Raw genomic sequence first — 12,784 nt, forward strand, 5'->3', positions numbered from 1 at the left:
GAGGGGGAGAGAGGAGGGAAGTGAGAAGGGGAGAGAGGAGGGAAGTGAGAAGGGGAGAGAGAGGAGGGAAGTGAGAAGGGAAGTGAGAAGGGGAGAGAGGAGGGAAGTGAGAGGAGGGGAAGAGTGGGGGGGGAGGGGAGGAGAGGGGGAGAGAGACAGGGAGGGGAGGAGGGGAGAGGAAGGGAGAGGAGGGAGGAGAGACAGAGAGGGAGAGGAAGGCAGAGAGGGAGGGGAGGGGGGGAGAGAGGGAGAGGAGAGATAGAGGGAAAGAGGAAGGGGAGAAGGTTGTCGCTTGCTTGAGGAATGAGGACGAGCTGGAAGATACTAACTTTCTCGGCGTTGTCGGGGCTGGTCCTGGTTTGCTGCTGGATCTACGGCGGGCAATTGAACCCGCGTTGGGACCGAGCAGCGGCTCCCCACGGCCTCTCGCAGGGGGACGGGGACGGGGACTGGGACGCCTTGTACCCTCTGTGCCAGTCCTACTTGCAGGGCGACAAGGTGTTCGCTTGGGAGAGGGAGAAGGGGCGGAGGCGGTCGGAGGCGGCTGCGGCTGCGGGCGACCAGGACCAGGAGGGCGGCTACTGCCGGCGGCTCCGGCCGCTGCTCCTCGCCTCCAAGAGCCCACCGGTGGCGGAGGAGATCGCCTTCCCCCTGGCCTTCATCATCACCCTGCACAAGGACTTCTCCACCTTCGAGAGGCTGTTCAGGGCCGTCTACCGCCGCCACAATGTCTACTGCATCCACGTCGACCAGAAGAGCCCGGGCCACTTCCAGAGGCGCCTGGACCTTCTCCAGAGTTGCTTCGCCAACGTCTTCCTGGCCTCCAAGAACGAGCCCGTCATCTACGCCGGCATATCCCGGGTGGAAGCCGACCTCAACTGCTTCAGGGACCTGCTCCGTTTCAAGAGCGGCTGGAGGTACGTCCTCAACCTGTGCGGCCAGGATTACCCCCTGAAAACCAACCTGGACATCGTCCGGCATCTCAAGACCTTCAAGGGCAAGAACATCACGCCGGGGGTGTTGCCGCCCAAGCACGCCGTGGCCCGCACCAAGTATGTGTACAAGCAGATCCTCTCCATCAACAACTCCCGGGTCCTCCGGACCAAGGCACTCAAACCCCCCCCGCCACACAACCTCACCATATACTTCGGGTCTGCTTACTACGCCCTGACCGCCGCCTTCGTGGAGTTTGTCCTCCAGGATCGGCGCGCCTTGGACCTGTTGAAGTGGTCGGCGGACACCTACAGCCCGGATGAGCACTACTGGGTAACGTTGAACAGGTTGCCGGGTAAGGAGGATACTTGTGTGCAGTGCAAGGAACGGTTCCCACTTCACAAACCATTGGTGGACGTGGAAACATCAGAGTCACAGAGTGGTGATACAGTGTAGAAACAGGCCATTCGGCCCACAATGTCCCGGCTACACTAGTCCCACCTGCCTGTCCAGGTGGGACTTGGTCCATATCTCTCCAAACCTGTCCTATCCATGTATCTGTCTTAACTGTTTCTTAAACGATGGGTTAGCCCCAGCCTCAACTACCTCCTCTGCCAGATTGTTCCATAGAACCACCACCCTCTGTGTGAAAAAGTCACCCCTCGACTCCTATTGCCTCAGAGGGCGGTGGAGGCAGGTTCTCTGGAAGCTTTCAAGAGGGAGCTGGATAGGGCTCTTAAAAACAGCGGAGTCAGGGGATATGGGGAGAAGGCAGGAACGGGGTACTGATTGGAGATGATCAGCCATGATCACATTAAATGGCGGTGCTGGCTCGAAGGGCTAAATGGCCTACTCCTGCACCTATTGTCTAATGTCTATTAAATCTTTTCCCCCCTCACCTTGAACCTATGGCCTCTGGTCCTCGATTCCTCTACTCTGGTCAAGAGACTGTGCATTGTCCCTGGTGTGTGTAGGGTAGTGTTAATGTGGAGGAGAGGGGTCGCTGGTCGGTGAGGCCTGTGTCTGTGCTGTTTCTCTAAAGAAAGCTTCCAGGGAAAATTTGGTTTAGTTTAGTTTAGAGAGACAGCATGGAAACAGACCCTTCGGCCCACCGCGTCTGCTAACACTATCTCTCACACACACACACACACACACACACACACACACACACACACACACACACACACACACACACACACACACACACACACAAACACACACAACGGACAATTTACAATTTCAACGAAGCCAATTAACCTACAAACCTGTACGTCTTTGGATCGTGGGAGGAAACGGGAGCACCTGGGGAAAAAAACCCACGCGGTCACGGGAAGAACGTACAAACTTTGTACAAACAGCACCTGTAGTTGGGATCGAACCCAGGTCTCTAGCGCTGTAAGGCAGCAACTCTACCGTTGCACCAGAAGGTGTGTGGGCTAGCGCAAGTACACGGGGTGATCGCTGATCTGCACGGACTCGGTGGGCTGAAGGGCCTAATTCGGAAGTGCCCAAAGGCCAGGATGTTTCCATTGGTGGGAGTAGACTTGATGGGCCGAATGGCCTAATTCTGCTCCTAGCCCATGACCTTATGACTTATTCTGTGATCTATCTCTGAAGCCATGTGATAAGACTAGAATTAGGCCATTCAGCCCATCGAGTCTATTCCGCCATTCAATCATGGCTGATCTATCTCGCCCTCCGAACTCCATTCCCCTGCCTTCTCCTCGTAACCTCTGACACCTGTACTAATCAAAAATCTATCTGTCTCTGCCTTAAAAATATCCACAGCCTTCTCCCCAAAACCCTGACGACCTTGCTAATGAAGAATCTTTCAATCTTTACCTTAAACATATCCATTGACTTGGCCTCTACAGCCTTCTGTGGCAAAGAATTCCATAGATTCACCACCCTTTGACTAAAGAAATACCTGCTCATCTCCTTCCTAAAAGAACGTCCTTCAATTCTGAGCCTATCACCTCTGGCCCTAAACTCTCCCACCAGTGGAACCATCCTCTCCACATCCACTCGATCCAAAGTCATTCACTATTCCGCACGTTTCAATGAGGCCCCCTCTCGCTCTTCAAAAACCCCAGCGAGTACAGGCCCAGCGCCGACAAACGCTCATCATAGGTTAACCCAAATAATTCCTGGGATCATTTAGTCTCGATAAGTCTAGTCTGAGGAAAGGTCGAAGGTCTAAAGAAAGATTCTTTGGGAACGTTTGGTGCGGACCAACTGTGAGGCAGGGTGACCACTCCCCTCGGCAGTTTGGCACACGCCAACACTAACGTAACATCTGGGCCTCTGAGCTAAACAACTAAAAGTTCCACAGGAAGACATTTGCTTGGTTTCTGACTAATTCTGCAGAATGATAATCAATTAGACACCAACATGCTCCTTTATCAGCAGATACATCGCTCCATTTATAAACCTTTGAAACTAGAAGATTGATTGTGGTTTAAATATTAAAAGATTTGTCGAAGTCGATATAGAAAAAACACTTCCGTTTTATTTCCCCCCACCCACTCATAGAAGAGGAAATTAGTTCAGATCAAAGCCCTTCACAAAGCTAATCTGTAAACACTTAGAGTCTTAGAAACATAGAAAATAGGTGGAGGAGTAGTCCATTCGGCCCTTCGAGCCAGCACTGCCATTCAATATGATCATGGCTGATCATCCACAATCAGTACCCCGTTTCTGCTTTTTCCCCATATCCCTTGATTCAGTTAGCCCTAAGAGCTAAATCTAACTCTCTCTTGAAAACATCCAGTGAATCAGCATCCATTGCCTTCTGTGGCAGAGAATTCCACAGATTCACAACTCTCTGGGTTATAAAAGTTTTCCTCAGTCCTAAATGGCCTACCCCTTATTCTTAAACGGTGACCTCTGGTTCTGGACTCACCCAACGTCGGGACCATTTTTCCTGCATCTAGCCCTGTCCAATCCCTGAAGAATTTTATATGTTTCCATAGGATACCGTCTCATTCTTCTAAATTCCAGTGAATACAAGCCCAGTCGCTCCATTCTTTCATGATATGTCAGTCCCGCCATCCCGGGAATTAACCTGGTGAACCTAAGCTGCACTCCCTCAATCGCAAGAATGTCCTTTCTTGAAATTAGGAGACCATAAACTGCATGCAGTACTCCAGGTGCGGTCTCACCGGGGCCCTGTATAACTGCACTGGGACAGAGCAGAATGAGGTCATTCGGCCCATCAATTCTACTCCACCATTCAATCATGTCTGATCTACGTTGGTGAGACCACATTGGTGAGGCAATCATGGCTGATCTACCTTTCCCTCTCAACCCCATTTGCCTGCCTTCTCCCCAGACACGGCATTACGTTTCAAATGATGGTTTAAGTTGTGCCACCGTCTGTGGCAGAACAAGTCGAGGCTTCCACCGAGGAGAAAACCAAATATGAACCCGAGGGGCAACTTTTATTCAGGTGGGTGGATGGAACGAGCTGCCAGAGAGAGTGGCTGAGGCTGGTACAATAAGAATGCTTAACCGACACTTGGACAGGTACATGGATACAGCAGGGTTTAAAGGGATATCGGTCAAATACGGGCAGATGGGACATGTCGATGGGGCATCTTGGTGGATATGGACAAGTTCGGACAAATGGCCTGTTTCTGTGCTGTATGTAATAATAATAATCATAATAATAATAATAATAATAATAATATATTTTATTGTCATTGCACATAAGCGCCACGAGTTTTGGAATGCAACTTCCATCCGATGTCATAACTTAAATAACTAATAACATTTAGATTTAGATACCCCGAGAACATGGTTTGTAAAAGACCAGTAAAATAGTCAAAAACAGTTCAAACAGACTAAAGTGCAGATGTGTCTGTGTGACGTGACCTTCCGAGGGAGACAGTCCGGTGGGGGTTGGGGGGGGGGGGGGGGGGGGGGGGGGGGGAGGGGCACTCAGCAGGGCCGGTTCAGAGCCGCTATATGAAGCTGTTCACAAAATTGCTGGAGAAACTCAGCGGGTGCAGCAGCATCTATGGAGCGAAGGAAATAGGCGCCGTTTCGGGCCGAAACCCTTCTTCAGACTGATGGGGGGTGGGGGGGAGAAGGAAGGAAAAAGGGAGGAGGAGGAGCCCGAGGGCGGGGGGATGGGAGGAGACAGCTCGAGGGTTAAGGAAGGGGAGGAGACAGCAAGGGCTAGCAAAATTGGGAGAATTCAACGTTAATGTCATCAGGACGCAAGCAACCCAGGCGGAATATGAGGTGCTGTTCCTCCAATTTCCGGTGTTGCTCACTCTGGCAATGGAGGAGACCCAGGACAGAGAGGTCGGATTGGGAATGGGAGGGGGAGTTGAAGTGCTGAGCCACCGGGAGTTCAGGTAGGTTATTGCGGACTGAGCGGAGGTGTTCGGCAAAACGATCGCCCAACCTCCGCTTAGTCTCCCCGATGTAGGTCAGCTGACATCTAGAGCAGCAGATGCAGTAGATGAGTTTGGAGGAGATACAGGTGAACCTTTGTCGCACCTGGAAAGATTGCTTGGGTCCTTGAATGGAGTCGAGGGGGGAGGTGAAGGGACAGGTGTTGCATTTCTTGCGGTTGCAACGGAAAGTGCCCGGGGAGGGGGTGTTACGGGAGGGAAGGGAAGAATTGACAAGGGAGTTGCGGAGGGAGCGGTCTTTGCGGAAGGCAGACATAGGGGGAGATGGGAAGGTGTGGCGAGTGGTGGGGTCACGTTGGAGGTGGTGGAAATGGCGGAGGATTATGTGTTGTATTTGCCGGCTGGTGGGGTGAAAGGTGAGGATCAGGGGGACTCTGCCCTTGTTGCGAGTGCGGGGATGGGGAGAGAGAGCAGTGTTGCGGGGTATGGATGAGACCCTGGTGCGAGCCTCATCTATGGTGGCGGAGGGGAATCCCCGTTCCCTGAAGAACGAGGACATTTCCGATGCCCTGGTATGGAATGTCTCATCCTGGGAGCAGATGCGGCGTAGGCGGAGGAATTGGGAGTAGGGGATGGAGTCTTTACAGGGGGCAGGGTGGGAAGACGTGTAGTCCAGATAGCCATGTGAGTCAGTTGGTTTGTAGTGTATGTCGGTCAGAAGTCTGTCCCCTGCGATGGAGATGGTGAGGTCAAGGAATGGTAGGGAAGTGTCGGAAATGGTCCAGGTGTATTGGAGTGCCGGATGGAAGTTGGTGGTGAAGTGGATGAAGTCAGTCAGTTGTGTGTAGGTGCAGGAGGTGGCTCCAAAGCAGTCGTCAATGTAACGGAGGTAGAGGTCGGGGATGGGGCCCTGGTACGTACTGAACAAGGATTGTTCAACGTACCCGACAAAGATGCAGGTGTAGCTGGGGCCCATGCGTGTGCCCATAGCTACGCCTTGTGTTTGGAGGAAATGGGAGGAGTCAAACGTAAAGTTGTTGAGGGTGAGGACCAACTTCGCTAGGCGGAGGAGGGTGTCAGTGGCTGGGTATAGGTTGCTCCTCTGGTCGAGGAAGAACCGGACGGCTTTGAGGCCATCCTGGTGGGGGACGGAGGTGTAGAGTGACTGGACATCCATGGTGAAGCTGAGGGGGTGAGGGCCTAGAGAGTGGAATGCGCGGAGGTGGCGGAGAGTGTCTGAGGTGTCTAGAACGTAGGTGGGCAGGGATTTGACCAAGTGGGATAGTATGGAGTCAAGGTATGTGGAGATGAGTTCGGTGGGGCACGAACAAGCAGAGACAATGGGTCCGCCGGGAGAGCCGGGTTTGTGGATTTTGGGGAGAAGGTAAAAACGGGCCGTGCGGGGCTGGGGAACGATGAGGTTGGAAGCTTGGTCGGGCAGGGCGTGGGAATTGATGAAGTCGGTGATGGTGCTAGATATGGTGGCCTGGTGCTCATCAGTGGGGTCATGGTCCAAAAGTAAGTAGGAGGAGGTGTCCGAGAGTTGGCGCGTGGCCTCAGCTTGGTAGAGATCGAGTCTGGAGGTTCGGGCTTAGAAGGCCTTGCAACGTCTGCCGGAGAGTGAAGTAGTTAGAACAGTCCATTACAAGGGTGTGAGGAGTCTTTATGGATGCTGACGGCCTTCCTGAGGCACCGTGTGTGGTAGATGCCCTCCAAGGCTGGTAGCTGTGTCCCAATGATCTTCTGCGCTCTGTGGACGACGCGCTGAAGAGCTCTCCTCTCTGCCTCCGTGCAGCTGAGATACCACACAGAGATGCCATACGTTAATATGCTCTCTGTGGTGCAGCGGTAGAAGGTTATCAGCAGCTGTTGGGGCAGACCAGTCTTTTTTTAATGTCCTCAGGAAGAACAGTCGTTGCTGTGCCTTCTTGACCAGCGCAGCTGTATGACTATAGTTCAGTATAGGAGCAAAGAGGTCCTTCTGCAGTTGTACAGGGCCCTAGTGAGACCACGCCTGGAGTATTGTGTGCAGTTTTGGTCTCCAAATTTGAGGAAGGGCATTCTTGCTTTTGAGGGAGTGCAACGTAGGTTCACAAGGTTAATTCCTGGGATGGCGGGACTGTCATACATTGATAGAATGGAGCGGCTGGGCTTGCATACTCTGGAATTTAGAAGGATGAGAGGAGATCTTATTGAAACATAAGATTATTAAGGGATTGGACACGCTAGCGGCAGGAAACGTGTTCCCGATGTTGGGGGAGTCCAGAACCAGGTGCCACGGTTTAAGAATAAGGGGTAAGCCATTTAAAACGGAGATGAGGAAAAACTTTTTCACTCAGAGAGTTGTGAATCTGTGGAATTCTCTGCCTCAGAAGGTCGGTTCTCTGGATGCTTTCAAGAGAGAGTTAGATAGAGCTCTAAAAGATAGAGTAGTCAGGGGATAAGGGGAGAAGGCAGGAACGGGGTACTGAATGTAGATGAGCAGCCCTGGTCACAGTGAATGGCGGTGCTGGCTCAAAGGGCCGAATGGCCTACTCCTGCACCTATTGTCTATAACGACTCTAAATTATCACCCAGTTGTGATAGGATTCCATAGATCTACTGAGAGGGAGGAGCATGAAGGAGATCTGTAACAGGATAGATGTTGTCAAGCTGGGTAGGGTGCAGAGAAGGTTTACGAGGGTGTTATGCACAGGGTCTCTTGCCCTGAGTCGGGGAATCGAGGACCAGAGGACATAGGTTTAAGGTGAGGGGGAAAGATTTAGTAGGAACCTGAAGGGTGACCTCTTCACACAAAGGGTGGTGGGGGAATGGAACGAGCTGCCTGAAGAGGTAGTTGAGGCTGGGACGATCTCAACATTTAAGAAACAGTCAGACATGTACATGGATAGGACAGGTTTAGAGAGATCTGGGCCGAATGCATGTAGGTGGGACTAGTGCAGCTGGGACATGTTGGCTGTGTGTGGGCAAGTTGAGCCAAAGGGCCTGTTTCCACGCTGTATGATTCTCGGACTATATTAATAGAACTAATGATGATCCACAGTGCAGAATATTAAAGGGAGTGGCTTTGGAAATGAGACTACATTTGTGTTCATTTTTGTTGGACACTGGAGCAGGTTGTACAAATCAAAGAGGTACAGATGTAACCACACATTTGAAATAAAAATCACAGCCAAAAGCCTAATGTCAATAGTAGAAATGATGAGCAATTTCAATTGTGGCAACTGAACCATCCTAACGCAGCTAGAGAGCAGTCCTGAACTACAATCTACCTCATCAGGGACCCTCGGACTCTCTCTGATCGGACTTTGCTGGCTTTACCTTGAACTTTAATGCTGATAAATGTGAGTTGCTACACCTTGGCAGGACAAATCAAAATAGGACGTACATGGTAAATGGTAGGGAATTGAAGAATACAGTTGAACAGAGGGATCTGGGAATAACCGTGCATAGTTCCTTGAAGGTGGAATCTCATATAGATAGGGTGGTAAAGAAAGCTTTTGTTATGCTAGCCTTTATAAATCAGAGCATTGAGTATAGAAGCTGGGATGTAATGTTAAAATTGTACAAGGCATTGGCGAGACCAAATCTGGAGTATGGTGTACAATTTTGGTCGCCCAATTATAGGAAGGATGTCAACAAAATAGAGAGAGTACAGAAGAGATTTACTAGAATGTTGCCGGGGTTTCAACAACTAAGTTACAGAGAAAGGTTGAATAAGTTAGGTCTTTATTCTCTGGAGCGCAGAAGGTTAAGGGGGGACTTGATAGAGGTCTTTAAAATGATGAGAGGGATAGACAGAGTTGATGTGGACCAGCTTTTCCCTTTGAGAATAGGGAAGATTCAAACAAGAGGACATGACTTCAGAATTAAGGGACAGAAGTTTAGGGGTAACATGAGGGGGAACTTCTTTACTCAGAGAGTGGTAGCGGTGTGGAATGAGCTTCCAGTGGAAGTAGTGGAGGCAGGTTCGTTGGTATCGTTTAAAAATAAATTGGATAGGCATATGGATGAGAACGGAATGGAGGGTTATGGTATGAGTGCAGGCAGGTGGGACAAAGAGAAAAAAGTTGTTCGGCACGGACTTGTAGGGCCGAGATGGCCTGTTTCCGTGCTGTAATTGTTATATGGTTTAACTAAACGTAATTCCCTTATCATGTATCTGTACACTGTGAACGGCTGACTGGTTAGCACGCAACAAAAAGGTTTTTCACTGTACGTCGGTACACGTGACAATGAACTAAAACCGAACTGAAGTGAAATATGCCAGAATTGATTCGAGAAGGTGCAAGCATAGGACACGATAAACAGCAGATGGACACAAAATGCTGAAGTAACTTAAGCAGGACAGGCGGCATCTCTGGATGGAAGGAATGGGCGACGCTTCGGGTCGAGACCCTTCCATCCATCCAGAGACACTGCCTGTCCCGCTGAGTTACTCCAGCATTATGTGTCCATCTTTGGTTTAAACCAGCATCTGCAGTTCCTTCCTACAACACTTGATAAACAGTAATGGATTGGCCAATGTGACCATGGTTTTGTTATGAAAAAACATGTTTAACCTGTGTTCTTGGTATTCTACCAAGACATCTGCTGTGATTTATTGACCCTCAGTAACTGTTAGAAAATGCAAAATAGCCAGTGGATCTGGTGTTTGGAGGTGGAATGCAATACTTTATTGTTACCTGTGACAAGGCCCAGTGAAATTCTTTGCATGCTTAGCCAAGGTATGCATAGTCGACACATAAAGGGCACTGATGAAGTTACAAATTACCCCTGCGCAGGATCCTCCTTTGTTCTCCCCTCCCCCCCACGCCGGGTCCATTGTTTCAGAAGGCCTTTAGTGACAATAGACAATAGCCAATAGGTGCAGGAGTAGGCCATTCGGCCCTTCGATCCAGCACCGCCGTTCAATGTGATCATGGCTGATCATCCCCAATCATTACCCCCGTTCCTGCCTTCTCCCCATATCCCCTGACTCTGCTATTTTGAAGAGCCTTATCTAGCTCTCTCTTGATAGCATCCAGAGAACCGGCCTCTGAGGCAGAGAATTCCAGACTCACTACTCTCTGTGAGAAAAAGTGTTTCCTCGTCTCCGTTCTAAATGGCTTACTCCTTATTTATATCAGTGAGGTCTAATGGAGAGGTCAGTGCACAAAATGAAAGCTCGTAGTAGTGAAGGCAAGGTACTGATACGAATATAGAAATAGTTGGCAAGTAGTAGGCTGTGTAGGAATTAATGGGTGTTTATTTTCTGGGGAGGGAACAGTGAGTAATGAGATGTGACTAGGTTCAGTGTTAGGCACCACTTTTCACACGATTTGGATGAGTAATCTCCAGGTTTGCAGATGACGCATAGCTGGAGAAGGGGTGAGTCGCAGTTTTATAGCCATATAACCATATTACAGTGCGGAAACAGGCCATCTCGGCCCTACAAGTCCGTGCCGAACAATTATAAAAACATAGAAACATAGAAATTAGGTGCAGGAGTAGGCCATTCGGCTCTTTGAGCAATATGGCAATAATGTCCTTCCTCGGATTTGGAGACCAAATCTGTATGCAATACTCCAGGTGTGGTTTCACCAAGACCCTGTACAACTGCAGTAGAACCTCTCTGCTCCTATACTCAAATCCTTTTGCAATGAAAGCTAACATACCATTGGCTTTCTTCACTGCCTGCTGCACCTGCATGCCTACTTTCAATGACTGGTGTACCATGACACCCAGGTCTCGCTGCATCTCCCCTTTTCCTAGTCGGCCACCATTTAGATAATAGTCTGTTTTCCTGTTTTTGCCACCAAAATGGATAACCTCACATGTATCCACATTATACTGCATCTGCCAAACATTTGCCCACTCACCCAGCCTATCCAAGTCACCTTGCAGTCTCCTAGCATCCTCCTCACAGCTAACACTGCCCCCCAGCTTAGTGTCATCCGCGAACCTGGAGATATTGCCTTCAATTCCCTCATCCAGATCATTAATATATATTGTAAATAGCTGGGGTCCCAGCACTGAGCCTTGCGGTACCCCACTAGTCACTGCCTGCCATTCTGAAAAGGACCCGTTTACTCCTACTCTTTGCTTCCTGTTTGCCAGCCAGCTCTCTATCCACATCGATACTGAACCCCCAATGCCGTGTACTTTAAGTTTGTATACTAATCTCTTATGTGAGTCCTTGTCGAAAGCCGTCTGGAAGTCCAGATACACCACATCCACTGGTTCTCCCCTATCCACGCTATTAGTTACATCCTCGAAAAATTCTATAAGATTCGTCAGACATGATTTACCTTTCGTAAATCCATGCTGACTTTGTCCAATGATTTCACCACTTTCCAAATGTGCTGCTATCCCATCTTTAATAACTGACTCTAGCAGTTTCCCCACTACTGATGTTAGACTAACTGGTCTGTAATTCCCCGTTTTCTCTCTCCCTCCTTTCTTAAAAAGTGAGGTTACGTTTGCTACCCGCCAATCCTCAGGAACTACTCCAGAATCTAAAGAGTTTTGAAAGATTATTACTAATGCATCCACTATTTCTGGAGCTACTTCCTTAAGTACTCTGGGATGCAGCCTATCTGGCCCTGGGGATTTATCGGCCTTTAATCCATTCAATTTACCCAACACCACTTCCCGACTAACCTGGATTTCACTCAATGCCTCAAACTCCTTTGACCCGCGGTCCCCTGCTATTTCCGGCTGATTATTTATCTTCCTTAGTGAAGACCGAACCAAAGTAGTTATTCAATTGGTCCGCCATATCCTTGTTCCCCATGATCAACTCACCTGTTTCTGAGTGCAAGGGACCTATATTTGTTTTAACTAATCTCTTTCTTTTCACATATCTATAAAAACTTTTGCAGTCAGTTTTTATGTTCCCTGCCAGTTTTCTTTCATGATCTAGTTTTCCTTTCCTAATTAAGCCCTTTGTCCTCCTCTGCTGGTCTCTGAATTTCTCCCAGTCCTCCGGTATGCTGCTTTTTCTGGCTAATTTGTACGCATCATCCTTCGCTTTGATACTATCCCTGATTTCCCTTGTTATCCACGAATGCTTCTTCCCTGATTTATTCTTTTGCCAAACTGGGATGAACAATTTTTGTAGTTCATCCATGCAGTCTTTAAGTGTCTTCTATTACATATCCACCATCAACCCTTTTAGAATTAATTGCCAGTCAATCTTGGCCAATTCACGTCTCACGTTTTCCCTTAGTCACACCTGCCTGCACTCATTTATCTGGATCAATATGAACTTATCCAATTTGTCATCCAAACACAAATAATTTGAACGGTTCATAAGTGATAGGAGCAGAATTAGGTCATTCGGCCTATCAAGTCTACTCTGCCATTCAACCATGGCTGATCTATCTCTCCCTCTCAACCCCATTCTCCTGTCTTCTCCCCATAACCCCTGACACCCGTACGAATCAACAATCTATCCATCTCTGCCTTAAAAATATCATTTGACTTGCTCTCCCAAGTAATCCCAAGAA

At 49.2% G+C, this 12,784-nt stretch overlaps 1 protein-coding gene across 1 annotated transcript in view; it reads left to right on the forward strand.

Annotated features, from left to right (window-relative positions):
* Positions 1-235: 235 nt before the first annotated feature.
* The window catches only part of LOC129708625 (N-acetyllactosaminide beta-1,6-N-acetylglucosaminyl-transferase-like), a 67,292-nt gene continuing 54,743 nt past the window's right edge, over positions 236-12,784 (forward strand). Inside the window, exon 1 of the mRNA XM_055654501.1 lies at positions 236-1,288. Coding sequence (XP_055510476.1) covers positions 304-1,288 — 985 coding nt within the window. The 5' untranslated portion in view covers positions 236-303. The remainder of the gene's footprint in view (positions 1,289-12,784) is intronic.

Source organism: Leucoraja erinacea, chromosome 2, assembly GCF_028641065.1.
Source record: "Leucoraja erinacea ecotype New England chromosome 2, Leri_hhj_1, whole genome shotgun sequence".
In the NCBI taxonomy this organism is placed as follows: Eukaryota; Metazoa; Chordata; class Chondrichthyes; order Rajiformes; family Rajidae; genus Leucoraja; species Leucoraja erinaceus.